Source organism: Rana temporaria, chromosome 1, assembly GCF_905171775.1.
Source record: "Rana temporaria chromosome 1, aRanTem1.1, whole genome shotgun sequence".
Classification (NCBI taxonomy): Eukaryota; Metazoa; Chordata; class Amphibia; order Anura; family Ranidae; genus Rana; species Rana temporaria.
Window position 1 is genome coordinate 513,105,118 of NC_053489.1, and position 20,204 is coordinate 513,125,321.

The following is a 20,204-nucleotide window of genomic DNA, read 5'->3' on the forward strand; positions in this document are numbered from 1 at the left end:
CCCGACGAGGAACTTCCTCAGTGAAAAGTGTACACACGACCGAGTTTCTCGGCAGAATCCAGCTCTGATCGAGTTTCTGGCTGAATTCTGCCGAGAAACTCGGTCGTGTGTACGGGTCCTATTAGGTCCAAAAATCCTTGTAATCTGTCAAAAAAAAGCTCATGTACTCTTTTGAGCAACAGACGTTTTGCTTCAGGTGACAAAATCACTCAGATGTGAACAAGGGCGATTGAAATGAATGGGATTTGGCTTGTAGAGCGTTTTAGAGCTACAAGCGGAAAATTGCTCAGGTGTGAACAGGGCCTAATGCACACAATCGGATTTTCTGTCGGAAAAACCTTGGATGGTTTTTCCGACGGAATTCCGCTCAAGCTTAGCTTGCATACACACGGTCACACAAAAGTTCTCGGAACTTTCGTCCGTCAAGAATGCAGTGACGTACAACACTACGACGAGCCGAGAAAATTAAGTATAATGCTTCCGAGCATGCCTCAGAATTTTGCGTGTCGGAATTGCTACAGACGATCGGATTTTCCGATAGGAATTTTTTCCGTCTGAAAATTTGAGAAGCAGCTCTCAATCTTTTGTTGGCGGAAATTCCGACAGCAAAAGTCCGATGGAGCCTACACGCGGTTGGAATTTCCCTTCAAAAGCTCACATTGTGTGTACATGGCATTAGGCTGCATTCACACTTCATTGTTTTGAATCGCAGCCAGATTTGCCACGATTTTAGATGGCACTTATTTGAATGCCATCGCAGGAAGCATGTCGTCCAAAAGTAACTCCTGAACTTTTTTGGGGCGACATGATTCCCTCAATGTGCCGAAGCGCTTCACTTCCTGGTTCCCTCACCGATGTGTGAATGACAAATCGTGGGACTCGCTTTTGAGATGCCATTCATTGCTAAAATCATGGTGTGGGTCTGCCGCATTTATCGTGCGGCAGACCCACACCATGATTTTAGCAATGAATGGCATCTCAAAAGCGAGTCCCACGATTTGTCATTCACACATCGGTGAGGGAACCAGGAAGTGAAGCGCTTCGGCTTCACTGCCCGGTTCCCTACGGCGCATGCGCGATTCGCGCTACACCTGCCGATTGGCTCCCGCTGTGTACCGAGAGGCGAGTGTTCCCAGAACACAACGGGGGGGGGAGGTGACATCATGCCCGCAGTCTGCCCGAGACTGTGTGGCCAGAAGTGGGTGCAAATACCTGATATCTTTAGACAGGTATCTGCACCCCCTTCCCCCTGAAAGGTGTCAAATGTGACACTGGAGGGGGGGAGAGTTCAGATTAGCTCCGCTTTAAGACTTTCAATTTGTATGCAATCAGGCAGGCCCTTCTACTACGTGGTTTTGGTAAATCTGAAGACAAAAATCTGCAGAAAATCTAATAGTGTGCATGGGGCTTTAGCGTGTAGGAGGAAACTTGAGTACCCAGAGGAAACCTACAATGAAAAACAGGGAGAACATGCAAACTCCATGCAGATAGAGCCCTGGCTGAGATATGAACCTAGGATCCCATTACTGCAAGCCACTGCGATGCAAAGATAAAATAATAATAAGCATTTGATTATATATAATTTTAGTAACAAAAATGTATATGGTGTGTAAAGTCCTTACCGGCCAACCCTCCACCTCCTCTGGTCCCATGACCCTTCCTCCTCTGCAGTATGAAATAAGGATTGGCCCTCTCTGTGATCCATAGGGCGTTTGCCAGCAGCACTTCTTCTGGATGGACCCACATGGTCAGGGACAGACAGATCTCCTATGTTATGCTCCCTGGGAGAATTCCATACAGCAGAGAGGACAGAAGCAGCAGTGTCACAGCAGAGGATGGAGTTCACAGATCAGAAGCTGCATCCTATTTGACCCCAAACCACAACAAGGTCTGAGCTCCAGGACACCAGGGAGGAGAGGAGGAGGTCCAGACACCTCTGTCAGCACATACACAGGCACATCCTGGGACTTGCACCTACAAGATCCAAACAGCAGACTGCTCTGTCATCAGCAGATTTGCTTTTCCCAATAGTTGTGCTATTTTATTTCATCAGATAATCAATGACAGCTGTGACATCTGAAATGTCAAGATGGTGACAGCCATGTCAGGGATCAGCTGGCACTGATCCAGGGAGGACATCCATCCCGTCTTCCAGATTCAGTACAGGCATCAGAAGATGGTGGGCAGACAATCAGTGGCAGCAAGGGCTGAGATCAGTGCAGGGGTGCTCTGTCCATGGTACCACCGCCAGCATAACAATGCAATAATCCAGCCAGAGCAGGGAGAAGCAGCTCAGTGATCAGAGGATTGCACGAATGAAAAAGGGAGGAGAGAGGAGACAAGAGGCAGAGCCAAGCTGAGACTAATGACATCAGCATGTGAACCACAAGGGACTGACAGGCTGGAGGCAGAGCCAACACAGCAAGATTATGTGCATGAGGAATGCTACACTACACCTGTACACACTCATTCACAGGTCTGTCATAACTGGCTGAATCAGAGCAATGTTACAGGACATACAAAAAGGTCATACATACAGCTAGAGGCAACAACATAACCCACAGGGTCCTTTTCACAAACAAAGCCAGGATTTTGCATTGTAAACCTCTAATGTGCCCACATGAGCCCTTTAAAGCGGTAGTTCACCAGCAAAAAAAAAAATTTAAAGCGGTGGTTCACCCTCCTTCACATCATTATACCATTACATTCGGCATCGTAGCGCGAGCTACGGTATGCCGGTCTTAAATTTTTAATCCCCGTACTCACTGTGCTATCGATCATTGAAGAATCCGACTCCCGCGGGGAATGGGCGTGCCTATGGAGAGGGAGGATGATTGACGGCCGGCTCTGGCACGTCACGCTCCCCGAAGACAGCCGGAGTAGGTCTCGGCTCTTCACGGCGCCTGCGCACAGGCTATGCGCAGGCGCCGTGAAGAGCCAAGCCCATTTCGGCTATTTCCGGAGAAGCGTGACGTGCCAGGGCCGGCCGTCAATCACCTTCTCTCACCATAGGAACGCCCATTCCCCGGAATCTTCAATGAGCCATAGCACAGTGAGTACGGGGATAAAAAATGTAAGACCGGCATACCGTAGCTCGCGCTACGATGCCGAATGTAATGGTATAATAAAAAAAAATTTTTTTTTTTTTTTTTAACAGGGTGAACCCCCGCTTTAAGATTAGATTGATGCTCATTTTGTGAAGGGGAATCGGCTAGTTTTTTTAAAAATGAAGCAGTACTTACCGTTTTAGAGAGCGATCTTCTCCGCCGCTTACGGGTATGGTCTTCGGGTATGGGCGTTCTTTCTTGATTGACAGTCTTCCGACGGTCGCATCTATCGCGTCACGAGTAGCCGAAAGAAGCCGAACGTCGGTGCCGCTCTATACGGCGCCTGCGCACCGACGTTCGGCTACTTTCGGAAAATCGTGACGCGATAGATGCGACCGTCGGAAGTCTGTCAATCAAGAAGGAACGCCCAGACCCGAAGACCATACCCGGAAGCGGCGGAGAAGATCGCTCTCTAAAACGGTAAGTACTGCTTTGTTTTTTTAAAAAAATAGCCGATTCCCCTAGACAAAATGAGCATAAATCTAATCTTAAATTTTTTTTTGCGGGTGAACCTCCACTTTAAGTACAATAAAAAAAAGAACAAACAATTTGGGAGAGAGAAACCCTCTTCCAAGTGTGGGGATTTTTGAGTGAGAAGTGTCAATTGTTGTAAAAAAAAAAAAAGTCAGTACACCAAACACAGAAGCTTTACAAAATGTATCAAAAGTTTTAATATGTATAATTCATAAAAACAATTATAAACATGAATTGGACCACAATAGTTACAAAAGCGGAATAAGTTATAGTATGCAGGTAGCCAACAAGTTTCGCACAACCTTTAAGTACAAATCTGCACCTGGACGCACAGAATTTTATTTTCTCTAAATGCAGCTAAACATAAAGCACTTAAAACGAAGGTAAAAAACGCACAGCATGAAATATACAAATTTATTTTAGGCATTTAGAAAAAAAAAGTCTCATGCCGCGTACACACACGACGGAATTCCGCTCGAGCTTGGCTTGCATACACACAGTCACACAAAAGTTCTCAAACCGCGACGTACAACACTACGACGAGCAGAGAAAATTAAGTTCAATGCTTCCGAGCATGCGTCGAAATTTTACACATCGGAATTGCTACAGACGATCGGATTTTCCGATAGGAATTTTTTTCGGCTGAAAATTGGAGAACTAGCTCTCAATCTTTTGTTGGCGGAAATTCCGACAGCAAAAGTCCGATAGAGCATACACACGGTCGGAATTTCGTTCAAAAGCTCACATCGGACTTTTGCTGTCGGAATTTCCGATCGTGTGTACGGGGCATTAGAAATGCATTTCATCACAGGTTTACCAAATGCCAATGTGAAGAAGGCGTAGTGTTTAATTCATTTATTTTGGTTGGTTGTCTTTTGGTTTTCCGATTTAAATCTATTGTGCGGTTGTCCTTTTAATTTATATAGGCTTACCAGAGTAACAAACAGAAGGACAAATAAAGTGAAAATTCAACATAATTCTAGCAGAAAGCAAGAGAACACAGATGGCCATGGTGAATGCCTGGTACACACGATGAGATTAGCGGACGACGATCAGCGTTTTTCTGCATGCTAGTCTCATAATCGAAAATTAAGAGTTTACTAAAGTTAGGAAAGTTCACGTACAACAGAATACAAGTGATGTAATGTTGTGTTTTTTATTGTATTGTATTCTCGATAATCGAACAAGAAACGTTTTCATGCTTGTTTCATCGACTCTTAAAAACGTCTGTGCCAATGATCAGATTATCGTACGATCACTTCAAAAGTGATATTTTCCATACAATTTTCATGAACGTGTGTACGGGCAGTTGCCCATTACTTGCTCCTTTCCTTATACCATAGCACAATAGATTTTAAATATGTTGAATAAACCAGTGTTTCCTGGCCAGTCCAACATCATGGGTTAATCCCTCCTTCGGTCCCCCAGTACCACCTTCCCTTAGCTAATAAGTAGGGGGCCCCTCCTCCCCAGTCCGTGTTCCTTTTTTTTTGGTCGGACATCCAGACCACCAGAAGACTCTTCCAGAAACTACAAATGAAGAGGACTTTTACCCCCCTGCCGAACCAATCCCACCCAGGTTCAGCCTCTCCTCGGGTTGGAAGGTCCAGAAATAATAAAAGGTATGATCCTTTATGACCCTGGACACTCAGGTGCATGAGCCGCGGGCAATATTGCTTAAAAGGGAGCTTACTTTATCTTTCAGGGCTGTGGTGTGTCTCTCCCATACGCTGGAGCGTGTGTGGCGTGTCTGTGTCTCTGAATCTGCGCTCCGTAGGAGCGCGCCGCCCTCCCTTCCTCCCCCTTCTGTCTGGCGGCGATGACGTCAGGGGGGCGGCGCCGGAGGCGCGCCCGGGGGCGGACCCCGGAGTACTATTTAAACTCGCAATGGCAGACAGCTCAGTGCGGTCTGCCACTGCTCTTGTAAGGAAGCGTGAGGTAAGCCTCCTGCTAGGAGGAGGGAGAGAGATTGTGTCAGCATTACAGCGCTGGGCTGTGTTCTCTAAGTACATTTCTCTTGTCTCACATTTTTCTATAGGGCTTCTACAGCCGTCCTATCTGCTGCCACCCTGAATCATTTCCCTTTGAGATCTAAGGTAAAGCTATCTGTTAAAGGGGCAGCATTGTTTTAAAAGTGAGGTGAATAATAAACAGATTTAGAGGTTAGGTGTGCATGTGTACGCATAATTATGTATATTGTGATTAGAGATATATGTAGATAGGTATATATATATATATATATATATATATATATATATATATATATATATATATATATATATATATGTTAAAAAAAATAAATAAAAAAAAATAATAAATATATATATATATATATATATATATATAAATTTTTTAGATACGTATTATTAGATATGGACTGTAACGGTTCGCCTCTCATCTGATGTGCGTATCCTGCTTTTTATACAGCATGAGCTCACCACAGCCCCAGAATGCACCAAGATCACCGGACAGGTAGGAGGGGTCTACGGGGGCCACAATTTTAAAAGAGTGCACACCAAGAGCTAAACAGAGTTTTTCTTGGTTGTCTTTTTAGGAGCAGAAGCCCTAAGATAAAACATGAACGGAGAAAGAAGTCCCGCCACCGCTCTAAATCGTCTGGCTCTCGGGCAACGCATAAGTCCCATTCCAGCCCAGCACGCAAATCCAGTCACTCTGCGACTGTAGCAGAGCCAAGTGGGTCTAGGCCCCGCCCGGACGATGGTCTTTGTTGGGCATGTTCGGCTCCATCCGAACCTGGCAAGCTTCTTTGCGCCAACTGCATTAAGGATATGGCTACAGACAGAGAAGCAGAAGCGAAAAGAATTAAAGACTATATCCAAGAAGCAGTAGCAGAGGGTATTCAGTCAGCCTCAGCTACCAAAACTTCTAGATCAAGGCCTAAAGTTGGTAGCGTCAATTAGCTAGGACGAGATGATTCACCCACTCAGGAGACGCTATCATTTGGCTCATCGGACTCTGAGGAGCCCTCAGAATATTTATTCGATTTTCAATATATTGAAGTTTTTGTCACAGCTATAAGAGAGGCCATTGATTGGGATCAAGAGGCCATTGATTGGGATCAAGAGGCTCAGCCACCTGAAAAAATTAAAAGATTTTTTCCTAGCCGTAAGAGACAAGGGGTTACCTTCCCCCTCTTGCCGGAAATCCGAGAATGGTTCGAGGAAGAATGGGAAAGGCCAGAAAAAAGGGCAAATGTCCAAAATCGTTTCTCAAGGTTATACCCTTTTAAAACGCCAGAGGCAGACCTTTGGGACTCCCCATTGGGCATCGATGCGGCCTTACAACGCTTGGCCAGACAGGTCGCGCTGCCTTTACAGGATTCTACGACCTTTAGAGACCCAATGGACAGACGTGCGGACACAGACCTGAAAAAGGTATACTCAGCCGCAGGTGCAGCGTGCCGCCCGGCCGTTGCTCTAACTTCAGTTTCCAGGGCACTCAAGGTCTGGACCACGAGTACTCAAGCAGTCCTTAAAGCAGAGACAGGCTCAGAAGCACTCATTCAAACAATGGAGAGTTTCGACCTTGCGGCCGATTTCATAGCAGAAGCCTCTATGGACTTGACAAAGCTACTTGCAAAGATCATGGCTTTTGCAGTGACGGCAAAAAGGGCTCTTTGGTTGCGGCATTGGGGCGCAGACAGCACCTCAAAACTGAGTCTCTGCAATATTCCGTTTAACGGCAAAGTGCTGTTCGGAAAAACCCTAGAAGAAGCTATCAGTCGAGCTACAGGGGGAAAATCAGGTCTAATACCACAAAGACCCAGGAAGAGACAGCAGGCCACTCGGCCAGCCCAACCAGAGTACAAAAGGGCGTATGACGCCAGGGCTTACAGGCCAGGACGGGAATATACAAGACCTTACTGGAAAAATCCACAAAATTCCTTCTTGCAGAAGGTAAAGTCTAGAGCCGCGCAGACCGCAAAGAAAACCGAGAAGTCTTTTTGACGGGTCAACCGCCCATCCTGTCCAGGTGGGCGCTAGGTTAAGGTCCTTCTGGAGAGTATGGGCGGAAGAAATCAAGGACCAATGGGTCCACAAGACGATCAAGTACGGTTACAAAATATATTTTCAGCAGAAGCCACCCAATACGGTGGTCCACACAGAATGTCCGACAGATCAGAAAAGACTGCTTACAAGAATATTTAACCGGCTTGCAGCAAAAGAAGGCGATCTCGCCGGTACCCCGACGTCAACAAGGAAGAGGGGTATATTCTCCAATCTTTCTAGTTCCCAAAGCATCGGGGGATCTCAGACCAGTTCTGGACCTAAGGGTTTTAAACCACTTCATAGAGCCCAAGACGTTCAAGATGGAATCCGTATTTACAATCATCTCTGTATTGCAACCAGGAGACTGGCTGATATCAGTCGACCTAACAGATGCATATCTGCATGTCCCAATCAACAAGAGTCATCAAAAATATCTAAGATTTCTTGTGGGAGAGGACCACTTTCAGTTCCGGTGTTTGCCGTTCGGCATCAGCACAGCTCCACGAATATTTTCCAAAATCTTGCTAGCAGTTATTGCCGTCATCCGCCTAAAGGGCATAAAGATTTTTCACTACCTAGACGACATTTTGGTAGTAGCACGTTCAAGCAAGGAACTGGCGTGTCAACGCGAGACGGTTTTGGAAATCCCATCAAGGTTTGGCTGGATCATCAACAAACAAAAAAGTCAATTAATCCCGTCACAACAGATGGAATATCTGGGACTGGTCTTCAATACAAACAGAGGCCTGGTCCTTCTACCCGAACGAAAGAAGGCAGAACTGGTAGCCTGCGTCAGCAGCGTGATGAAGTCAACATCGCTAACGGCAAGAGATTGTATGACCCTACTCGGGATGTTTACTGCAGCAAGCCCAGCCATCCCTTGGGCAAGGTTCCACACAAGAGCCTTCCAGACATCCTTCCTGACCCAATGGGATGGTACTTCTCTTCACCAGAGGATCCTCATACCAAGTCGGATGCGACAGAGCTTAACCTGGTGGAAGTCATCAGAGAACCTGTCACGGGGCTGGGGTGCTCACTGCCTTGGCAGGCAGGTGCAAGGACTTTGGAGCAAGACGGAATCCCGACACTCCAACCTCTTGGAGCTCCAAGCAGCATACATGGCCCTACGGGCTTTCGAGAAGCCGATACATGGTGCTCGAGTCAAACTGATGTTGGACAACAAGATAGCAGTGGCATATGTAGCCAGACAGGGTGGAACCAAGAGCTTGCCACTTCTGCAGGTGGCGACCAGGATATTTGTTTGGGCCGAAACACATCTGGAAGCCCTAACAGCAGCTTATATTCCGGGCAGCCAGAATTCCATCGCGGATCATCTGAGCCGGGACTTCCCCGACAAGAACGAATGGGCCTTGAACTGGAAGTTCCTAGAACCAATCTTCTCCGAGGGGGGGACACCCTCGGTGGATCTTATGGCGACTCGAGTCAATGCAAAGACTCCTCAATTTGTCTCCAGGTTCCGTTGCAACGGATCCTTGGCCCAGGATGCATTTTCCATCCCATGGAATTTTCCCCTAGTGTACATTTTTCCGCCGGTGCCGCTAGCAATGAGAACTTTGTTAAAAATTGCGAAGGAGAAGGTCCATACAATAATAATTCTTCCCTTTTGGCCGCAGAGGTCGTGGTTTCCTCTACTCCTACACATGGCGTCGGCTCCCCCAATACAGTTACCACTAAAGAGGGACCTCCTATGGCAGCACCAATGGGTACACCCCAACCCGAACAGGTTGCAACTGACGGCCTGGCTGCTGAATCAACCAGACTCCAAGCACAGGGCATTTCAAAAGAAGTAATTTCAACACTGTTAAAATCTAGAAAAGCATCGACCAACGTCACCTACAACAGGGTCTGGGCAAGGTTTACAACCTTTGCTTTACAAGAAAATTTCTCCTCACTGGATCCGAGTGTGGCACAAGTACTGGACTTTTTGCAATCAGCTTTAAATAAAGGCTTGGCGTATAGTACATTGAAAGTACAAATATCAGCCTTGTCATGTTTTACGGGACATAGATGGGCAGACGAACCACTGGTAAAACAATTCTTGAGGGCAACCATGAAAATAAATCCTCCAAGGAAGTGTCTATTCCTGGCATGGGACTTAGGCACAGTGCTAAAGGCGCTGCTTTTACATCCTTTTGTACAGACAGAATCTTGTCCATTCTGGTTTCTAACACTTAAGCTGGTTTTTCTCACCGCTGTAACATCGGCAAGGAGGGTTTCTGAGCTAGCGGCCCTATCCAGCAGAGAACCGTATTGCATCGTTCTTCCGGATAGAGTAATTCTGAGGCCTTCTCCAATAGCAACACCCAAGGTAGTTTCAAAATTCCACCTTAACTGGGAGGCAGTGCTACCTAGCTTTACAGTATCTCCTAGGCAGGAAGAAGAATTGGACCTCAGACCTCTGGACATGGTCAGCCTTTTCTCAATTTATCTGCACCGTTCTCAACAAATACGCAAAACGGATTCCCTTTTTGTCCTGCCATCGGGACCTAAAAGAGGACAAGCAGCTTCAACAAGAATAATCTCAACCTGGATCATCAAAGTAATAAAGCTCACGTACGAGAAACAGGGGCTGACGCCTCCGCAGGCAACGAGAGCTCATTCTACCAGAGGGGTGGCAGCCTCTTGGGCAGCATTTGCCAAAATTCCGGTTGAAGAAATATGCAAGACAGCTAGTTGGAGTTCCTGCAGGACCTTCGCTAGGCATTACAGTTTAGACGTGACGTCATCTAAGGCGTCTAGTTTCGGAAATGCCGTGGTATCGGCACCTTTTCAGGCAAAATGAAAAAAAAAAAAAGAAGACAATAAATATATTTACTTAAGCAGCATTTATAGTTGTCGTCCGAGTCTTATATATATTTTCCCGCCCTAAGGTGCTAAATCAAATCCCATGATGTGCTGACGGGAGGACTGGCCAGGAAAACGGAAAATTGTTATGCTTACCTTCGGTAATTTTCCTTTCCTGGCCTGTCCTCACGTCAGCACAGCCTTTCCCTCCCTATAGTCTGTCGTCCGCCAAATTAGTGGAACAAGGACTGGGGAGGAGGGGCCCCCTACTTATTAGCTAAGGGAAGGTGGTACTGGGGGACCGAAGGAGGGATTAACCCATGATGTGCTGACAGGCCAGGAAAGGAAAATTACCGAAGGTAAGGATAACAATTTTCCGTTTTCTCAACTCCAGTCCTCAAGGCGCACCAACAGGTCATGTTTTCAGGATTTCCCTCAGATGAAACAGCTATGGTAATTACTAAGGCAGTGAAACGGATCAAATCACCTGTGCAAAACAATAGAAAGCCTGAAAACATGACCTGTTGGCGTGCCTTGAGGACTGGAGTTGAGAAACACTGGAATAAACCATTAAAGGAGGGTCTAAACTTCATATATTTAAAAACAGAAAAAAAATTCTATATACACTAGTGACTGAAGGGGATACACACTTTGAGAAGGAATAAAATAAATAAATAGGAAGAACATTTTTGTACGAGGCACGATTTTCGCATTGCGTGTACACAAATTTCCACATACGATTCTGACTTTGTAAATGAAAATTCCAAAACATTTCTTGCATGGGAAAAGGCCAAAGATTTTAATTTAACGTGTACCATTTTTATATGAGAAATTTCAGATACAAAAGACCGCACATGATCAGAAGCAATAAACAATGAAAAAAAAAAAAGCCTTTGTCGTACGAGAGTTTTTGGACGTTATATCCTTCCTAGGTTCTGACCGGCTGTGTAAAATTAAGAAATACCGGACGAAGACTCGCCCAATTTTCTTATAGTGTGTACCAACCTTAATTCCTTTGTGTAGTAAGTAAAAAAAAAAAAAAAATTATATATATTATATATATATATTATATATATTATATATATATATATATATATATATATATATATATATATATATATATATATATATATATATATATAAAATGTTGTGATAAGAGGTGTTTATGCGACGAGCCAGAACCGCAGGGGAACACGTGAGGTGCACGGTGGGCCGATGAGAGACAGCAATAATACAGTTCATCGGTTTACTCACGGTTAGCAGAAAGCCTCCCTGGGCCGGTCGCACAGTGAAAGGGAAGACAGCACGAAATCCTCCGGGGCACGCTCTGCGATAGGGAAACGCCAGCCGAGATGGTGGTTGAGGTGCCCGTGATGACAGGGGTGTTTAGAGTGCTTGTGGCGGCTGGGTCCCTTTATGATATTTGTCGTGACGCCAGTACCGTTAATGGTGGTACAACCAGTTGTAGTAGCAATGTTGAAGAATGAGGTAGACAGTGGTAGAATACAACTCACAACTTTTACTGTGTCTGGTTTTGGTTGCAGTACAAACATCCAGTAGAATACAGTCTCTGGGTAAATAGAGGAGTTCTGCTGATCCACTGCTAATAGGCTTTAGTAGGCCTGGACTCAGGCTGTGGTTCAGTATAATGCTTACTTGTGTCTGGTCCCTTTTGAATCCAGTGACATGGGTGAGGTTGCCGGAGGCTAATAAATCCTTCACCTTTATACTCAAAGGTCTTTGCTGCCGATTAGTGGCTTTTATCCTTTGATTTTAGCAGTTTAAATGTGTCCCTTCTCTGGACTGACCTTCTCTCACCTTCACATTCTCCTTTCTCTCTGCACACTGCTTCCTGTACTGAACAACTGACCACGGATAAGCCTGAGCTGGGATAGATTTCCCAGAGTGGTGCTATCCCCATCTTGTGGTGGGAAGTAAGAAGCACACCTGACCAGCCTATGAACAGGGATACCACAGGTATACAATGCAAAATGACATGCAATATAGCAATGACAAAGAAGTAATACTTTTGCAGATCCCACATGTCCTGAGTGGGACGCTGCATCCCTCATGATAACAGCTCATTGCAGTCAGTCAATCACTGGCAGTAGCAATATATTGTAACAAAATCAAAAGGAGAGAGAAATAAAAAATAAAAAAAAAGACAAAACAACCAATCCGATTCAAACCCGCATAGTAAAATGGAGAATGAAGAGAAAACATAAAAGTTTTCCCTCAGACAGCCTTAAAATTAGCCTTTTCAACCACCGTTTCTCCAAAAGGTTGCTAGGGGCTTCTTGAGCAATGAGCAAATTCTTTCTCTCAAATAAAATTCCCACTGACTCCAATGATCTTTGCAACTATCTGTAAGGTGGCATTCTTCCCACGGACCACCGACATAAGAAGCGGTCTTCCGAATGACCACCAACATAAGAAGCATTCTTCCCACTTGTTATCATTGCAATGGGGTCTTTCTCCCAATGCCTATCAGTGTAAGGAAGCCCTTATCCCACCGACCAGCGTGCTGTACTAACAATCTGATGTTAGTACAGTGACCCCCCCCCTCCTGAACGATTGTGTTCTGTCAACCCCTTTAATCTTTCTAAATGGAACCATGATTTACATGAGCATGGCCAGCCATTCCTTTCTGTATCACCTTAGTTGTGTTCATTATAGATGATTAGTATGCAGTTCGCTATTTCATAAACATGTCTGACAAAGCAGATTAATCAAATGCTTTTATGTCTCCATCTAAATCTTGTGTTTGTTGGAATAAACACTCAGAGCAGCGACTTTTTATGAGACATGCACTTAAAATTCCATGACAAAATTCAGCGTAAACAGAGGATAATCGGGTGCATTGTTGACATTCTAATTATTGTAGTCACTGTTATAAAATTGTGACATTTCCACTACTGGAATTTCTGGATTGAAATTACACTTTAGGCTTCATGCACACTGAAGCAAAAAAAAAAAGCTATAAAAAAAAAAAACGCCAGTAGCTTTGCAGGGAGCCTTTCAAAGTTTTTTAGCATTTTTGCAATAGCTTTAATCAGCGTTTTTCAGTGTAGCTTTTTTTTTTTTCTCAATGGATAAAAAAAAAAAAATGCTAAAAAAATGCTGGCGTTTGATCGTTTTTTTACCGCCGAAAACGGCACTTTGAACGCAAATTTCAGGCGTTCAGAAAAAAGCCAATAAACTCCAAAGCATATTAACACTAAAAAACGCCCACGTGTGCATGGCTACATAAGCAAACAGAGTTCAGTTTATGGGCGTTAAAAAAAAGCCAAAATGCCAATAAACTGCAGTTTATCAGCTTCAGTGTGCATGGAGCCTTATAGTGTAAGCATTCATTCTACAATATCTGCTAATATTTCAAAACATGTAACAAACAGATAATGCAGAAAAACCAGCAGACTAAGGCCAGGTTCACACTGCTGCAATCTGATTTTGTTCCGACTTTCAGTGCGATTATGTTGCGCGACTTGGATGCTACTTTGAAGTGCCTTGCATGTTCTATGGGGACAAACTTGTGCTCGAATTGTGCCAGTAGTACAAGAACCATTTCCAAAATTGTGCCACGCTGAGTTGCATTGATGTGAGCGGGCACCATTGAAAACAATCTGATATCCATTGTCATGTGATTCTGTGCAGTTCAAGTCGCATCTGAAATCGCACCAGTGTGAACGGAGCGTAAAAACGAAAAGAAACAACATTGCTAGACTTCAGTGGACAACTACTAACTACCAAAAAATAAAACTCTACATAGCCATGCCCTCCAGGGCCGATCCTAGGCAGGGTGCACAGGGTGCTCCACACCCAGGCGCCTCAGAGGTGGGGGCGCCGAAGCTCCAAAGTGCTCCCCTCCCTCCTCCTTGTCTGTGTCCAGAGGCGGCGCGCGCATGTAGCGGGTGCTGTAGTTCCCCATTCCGCTTGCTCTCTTCGCTGGCAACTGACAAGAGCGCATACCTTCCGCTGTCCCCGGAATCCGGGCTGGGTACCACAGCAGAGTCTAGTACCGTAACACGTTCCGGTACTAGGCTCCACTTAATTAATTCTGTCCGGTGTGCATTTAGCAGTCTCTTGTCTGCCCCGCCCCCTCTGCATGTTTCGGCTCTTCTCCCATAGGTGGTGTGATGAGAGGCTTCTGGGTTGGCCGGAGCTGATGCCAATCATCCTGTGCACTCCCAGAAATGCTCTCTGAGTGCCACCCTCCAAGTAACCAAAGATGCCACGTATTCCCCGCCCCCTGTAATGTGCTTCTGCTCCCAGCGCACCCGAGCTACAGGGATCTATTGGACAAGTACTGATCTATGGGGACACCTGCTGTGGGGGGGCTCTGATGGGGGACACCTGCTGTGGGGGGGGCTCTGATGGGGGACACTAATGAAGACTTCTTAGGGGAGCATCTCTGTGTTTGAGTCGTAGCCAAAGAAACATTTGTAAAGGGGAGGAGTTAGTATGATGACCATGCCCATGTGGGGGCCCCTAGTAATATTTCTGCGCCCAGGCATCTGTGACCCTAGAATCGGCCCTGATGCCCTCATCATAAGATTGTTTATTGTACAAAAATACATATATACCAATCCCCATTACAAACCCACCCACCCTATCACCCATCTCAAGAAGAGTTGCTGACAGTACTGTCAATCCAACTATACCAAAAAAAAGGGACATATGAACACTAGGTGCCGGTTCATACAGGGGCAACCTGTCAGCCTGACAAGTCACGCTCCATTTAGTACAATGGAACCATTCTGATAGGAGCGACTTAAGTCGCTCCGACTTAGAAAAAGGCTCCTGTACTACCTTGGGGTGACTTGCGAGCATTGCATTGACTTATATTAAAGAAGTTGTTTGCACGTCGCGCTGAGGTCATGCTGTGCGGGGTGGCTTCAGAGTTGGACGACTTTAAAGCCGCCCCTGTGTGAACCTGCACTTATAGACCAACATGGAGGGGCGATTTAGAGGCAGTTAAAAAAAAAGTTAGACGGCCCTAACAGCAGCTGTAAAAATGTCCTGTGTGCATGACCCCCTACCATCCAAGGAAAGAAGCAGTAAAAATCAAAAAATGTATATGCATCATCATGCCATAGAACAAAAACAACAACTACATATTTTTATACTGTGCAATATACACAAGAGGACGGTTCCCATGGGTGTCCGCTGAAATTTTTTCAGAGGGGGGCGCTTCGGCAGCGGCGATACACAGTTGCATTTTACCCTTTCATTGAACCTCTAGCGTGGGTTAAAAGCGCCCCCCCCCCCCCAACTTTAAAATGTAAAAACACCCCACTGTGCCCCTTGCATCTTTCAATATCTCTTTGTCACTACTGTGTACCCCCTCTCCACAACAGCACCTCTGGACCCCTTTACATTACACAGCACCCCACAGCTCGGGACCCCTTTACATTACACAGCACCCCTTTCCCTTGATTGAAACACTATACTATATTGACAGTATATTTATTTCAGGTCAAAAAGAGTAACCTTTTGGAATGAGGGACAAATGGATTTGATTCCAGAAGAGGGACAGGCACTCTAAATAAGGGACAACTAGAGGGGAGGGGAGCGATGCAGTCACCGCTTAAATCTGCCCCAGGGCCAGTTCGGCTCTGCTCCTGGCTCTCCCTGGCGATTCCAGGGGGGGGGGGGGCAAACGACCCCCCTTGCCCTATGGAGCGGATGCCCATGACGGTTCCTTTAAGGAAAAAATAAGTCAGTAATTATGCACAATCAGCCCTCGTTCACATTGTGCGATTTTAAAGCCACATTCAATTTCAAAACTGCATGTCCGTGCAACTTTGAAGACATCTGTGCGGCTTCATATACAAATGTCTATACAAGTCGCACCCACAAACACCAAAAAGTAGTGCAGGAACAATTTTTTCAAATAGATGCAGCACAACGCGGTTTTGTACAACTGAAAACGCACTGCATTTTTCCCCATGCGCAAGGGTGCCAGAATAAGATGAGCATGTCTGCTAAAGGGCATTCTTACACCCGCAAAAGTGTGAACCTAGCCATAGTCCTGACTAATAATTAAAGAAGCTGTGTACAAGATACATACTCCCTATAATACGCAGTAACAGGGGCGGACTGACAACTCATGGGGCCCCCGGGCAATAGAAGATTATGGGGCCCCTCTGGCTTACAGATGGCCACCACGCCAGGAGGCAGTGCAGAGGCAGGGCAGCTAAAATCTTGGGATATTCACATTAAAAGCATGTCAGTTTCGGACATATCAGGGACAGATCTAAAAAAAAACTGATTTTTACATACTGTCCCTGGTTTTACTGAGCCTGATGGGGCCCCCTAGTGGCATGGGGCACTCGGGCAGTGCCCGAGTGACTCAATGGTCAGTCCGCCCCTGCGCAGTAAGCATTCCTGTGGTTTCCTCTGTGCCTATAGGCCAGAATACAGTTACCTTGTTCTCGTCACCGGTCTGCAGACTTTGTAACAATCAGAATTGATGTACAGTATCCGGTTTGTCTGGGCACCCTTTCCTGTTCTGCATTTTCATTACTTCATTTACTCAGACTTTCCAGCTGTCTGTGATTTTCATGACCAGTCCCAGGTTTGGAAAATATGTGCTTTACAGTATATATTATTTATATATATTTTATACAAGATCTACTGTATGTAGCACCAACAGTTTACACGTCGCTTTACAATATATATATATATATATATATATATATATATATATATATATATATATATATATATATATATATATATATATATATATATATATATATTTTTTTTTTTATTACACACACACACACACACACACACACACACACACACACTTGATTTTTTTGTTTGGTTTTCACCAACCATTGTTTTTATACAGGATTTTTATAGTGCCATATGTTTGTAACCATAAATGATAATCAAGGCCACGAAATCAACGTCTTTACTTTTGTTTCATATTCATTAAAGACCTCATTCACGCAGGTGACTAGGGCTGGCCTGCGAATTCCAACGGCAAGAATTAAAAGGATTCTTGCTGATAGAATCACGGGTGTTAATGGTTAGATGCGGCCCTGTCTGTGTAAACAAAGTTGACAGCAGCCATGATTGTCCGTGGGTAAACACACAAGGAGTGGTTATCTGCAAGTGGGGGCGGATGATCGCCACTGGACACAGAAAGATGCATCCAAGTTCAGACATCTGTCCCTAAGCCAGTGTTTCTCAATTCCAGTCCTCAGGCCCCCCCAACAGGTCAGGTTTTCAGGATTTCCCTCAGATGAAAAGGCTGTGGTGATTTACTAAGGCAGTGAAACTGATCAAAATACCTGTGCAAAATAATGGAAATCCTGACCTGTTGGGGGGGCCTGAGGACTGGAATTGAGAAACACTGCCCTAAGCGCAGGTAACCACAACATGCGCGTATACTTGCGTACAGTGATGGCTCCTCTCAGTCGTCATTACTTTGTACAGACTGAGCAGCTGCCGCTATTCAGATACACCTGTCGTCCCAGGTACTAGAATCCAGTGACTCCTTCCACTGAAATCTGGTGTATGCCCCTTATCACCCATGTGAAAGAGGCTTAATAGTAGAATGTGAAAACATGCCCTTCATGGGCACCATACCTACTTAGATGTCAATGTACCAGCTCAGTAAAAGCACCCCTGGAATTATAAGAAATATTGCCATCTATGACATCTCCTGATCTGGCTCTTGTTAGTATAAAGCCCCATACACACGATAGGACTTTTTGACAAGAAACTTCAAAATTAGCAGGTTTTTCAAAAAATCTGACCATGTGTACGATCCATCGGACAAAACTTTTTCGATTTTCATCGGAAAAAAGTTCTCTCTGCAAACAGACAAACTTTCCGGCAACAAAAGTCCTATGGTGCAAAGTCCTGCCGTGTGTACAGAAATTCATCGGACTTAAGTCCAAAAGTAAAAACACGCATGCTCAAAACCAATGCAAAAGATTAGACAATACAGAAGTTGACCAAAGGGTGGCGGTAAAAAGCTGAAAAAACCCAAGATTTTGGGAAAGTTTGCTGAAAAAGTCCTGCCGTGTGTATACATACCAACTTCACGGCCAATGAAGCGATTCAGTTCGCATGCGCCGCGCTTTATAAGTTTTTCATTCATTCATTCATTCAATGCTCTTCGAACAAAAATCCACGAAATTTTTTTTTGAAGTCCGACCGTGTGTATGAGGCTTTGGATGCATAAAGCTGTATAACTGGGTTATTATGTGTGCTTACCTCTAATCCCATTGGTCTGCTCATGCCCTTTTCTCCTCTGCAGCAGAAAGTACAGATTTTCTTTCTCCGTGTCCCACAGCAAATTGGGAAAGAATGCTCTCTTTGGATGTACAATCATACTAGAGAGGGCTTAGCACGTCCTTCCCTGATAAGATGATATTGGAAGCCTGGATGAAAAGTCAGGAAGTGTGATCAATAGCCATACTGAGACAGGAAAGCAAGTGCACTTCACACCAGACCATAGTTGTGTGATAGCCCCTGTGGAGTAATAATGAGTCAGTTCACCTGTGAAAATGGACAAGGGTAACCTTGAGACTAGGAACTGTGGTCAAATGGTGTTTTCTGCCACAATTGTGTATTTAATACTTTATCTTGTTTTACAAGCAAAAATTTAGATATAAATTATAAATATATAATATTATAATAATATAATACATATAAAGTCACTGACTGCAGATTCTGACTACTACCTATATCGTTTAGTGGAGCGTATTTGCTCAGATAAGCAGTGAGACAATGATTTACTATAATGCCACGTACACAAGATCGGAAATTCCAACAATAAAAGCGGGTGGATTTTTTTTCCGACTGAATTTTGGCTTAAACTTGTGTCACATACACACGGTCACACAAATGTTGTCTGAAATTCCGACCACCAAGAACGCGGTGACGTACAACACTACAATGAGTTCAATGATTCCAAGCATGCATCAAATTGATTCGGAGCATGCGTGTTTTTTTGTGCATCAGAATTGCATACAGACGATCGGAATTTCCGACAAGAACTTTTCCCGTCTGAAAATTTGAGAACCAGCTCTCAAATTTTTGCTGTCGGAAATTCCGACAGAAAAAGTCAGATGGGGCCTGCACACGGTCGGAATTTCCGATGGGTGATTTTTCCACTAGGGACAAATTGGCAGTGGCAGGATCAACAAGGGGATGTCGCAGCCTGTGTGTCCCTATGGAATCATTCCCTTTCCAGCAAGATGCAGCAAGGTGTTGCTCTGTCACTGTACTGCATATTAAACAAAATTACATCTTGCTGCCTCAGCTAAAGAGGGAGAGATTCCATAGGAAAAGACAGGCAGCCTCTTAGGCTGGATTCACACGTATGCAGTTTTAGTGCCTTTTGCAGATTTGCACTACAGAACGTGTTCAATAGGAAACCATGTTACATGGGCTGTAGTGCAAATCTGCAAAATGCAAAAAGCACTAAAACTGCATAGGTGTGAATCCAGCCTTAGCGATCCAGCCAGTGCCAATTTTTAGGCCAATTTCACACCTATGCGAATTGAGTGCGGCTTAAACCACATCTAATTCGCAGGACATTTCAAAATACATTGTTTTCAATGAGGCACATATGTGCGATGCATCCGCACTGCGTATTGCCTCCAAACCGCGTGCGGTTTTTATGTCTTGCGGTGCGGTTCAGGTGCGAATTCAGTCCCATTATCTTCTATGGGTACGCAGCTGAATTCGCAGATGTGTTCATTTCTCTTCAGTATTTGTCTCATTCAGTTCAATACACTTCCCCCCTCCCCCTCCCCTCTCCCAGGTCTCCAAATTCGCACCTGAT

The 20,204-nt window shown here is 44.9% G+C and overlaps 1 protein-coding gene across 2 annotated transcripts in view; it reads right to left on the reverse strand.

The window, feature by feature from the left end:
- TBC1D9 (TBC1 domain family member 9) overlaps positions 1 to 18,855 on the reverse strand; it is a 97,905-nt gene extending 79,050 nt beyond the window's left edge. The window contains exon 1 of one of the 2 annotated variants that reach the window (XM_040331334.1): positions 18,629 to 18,855. In XM_040331334.1, coding sequence (XP_040187268.1) covers positions 18,629 to 18,746 — 118 coding nt within the window. In that variant the 5' untranslated portion in view covers positions 18,747 to 18,855. Of the gene's footprint in view, positions 1 to 1,622; positions 2,363 to 18,628 lie in introns of those variants that run through there. The other variant, XM_040331326.1, reaches the window with a different exon arrangement.
- Positions 18,856 to 20,204: the final 1,349 nt, after the last annotated feature.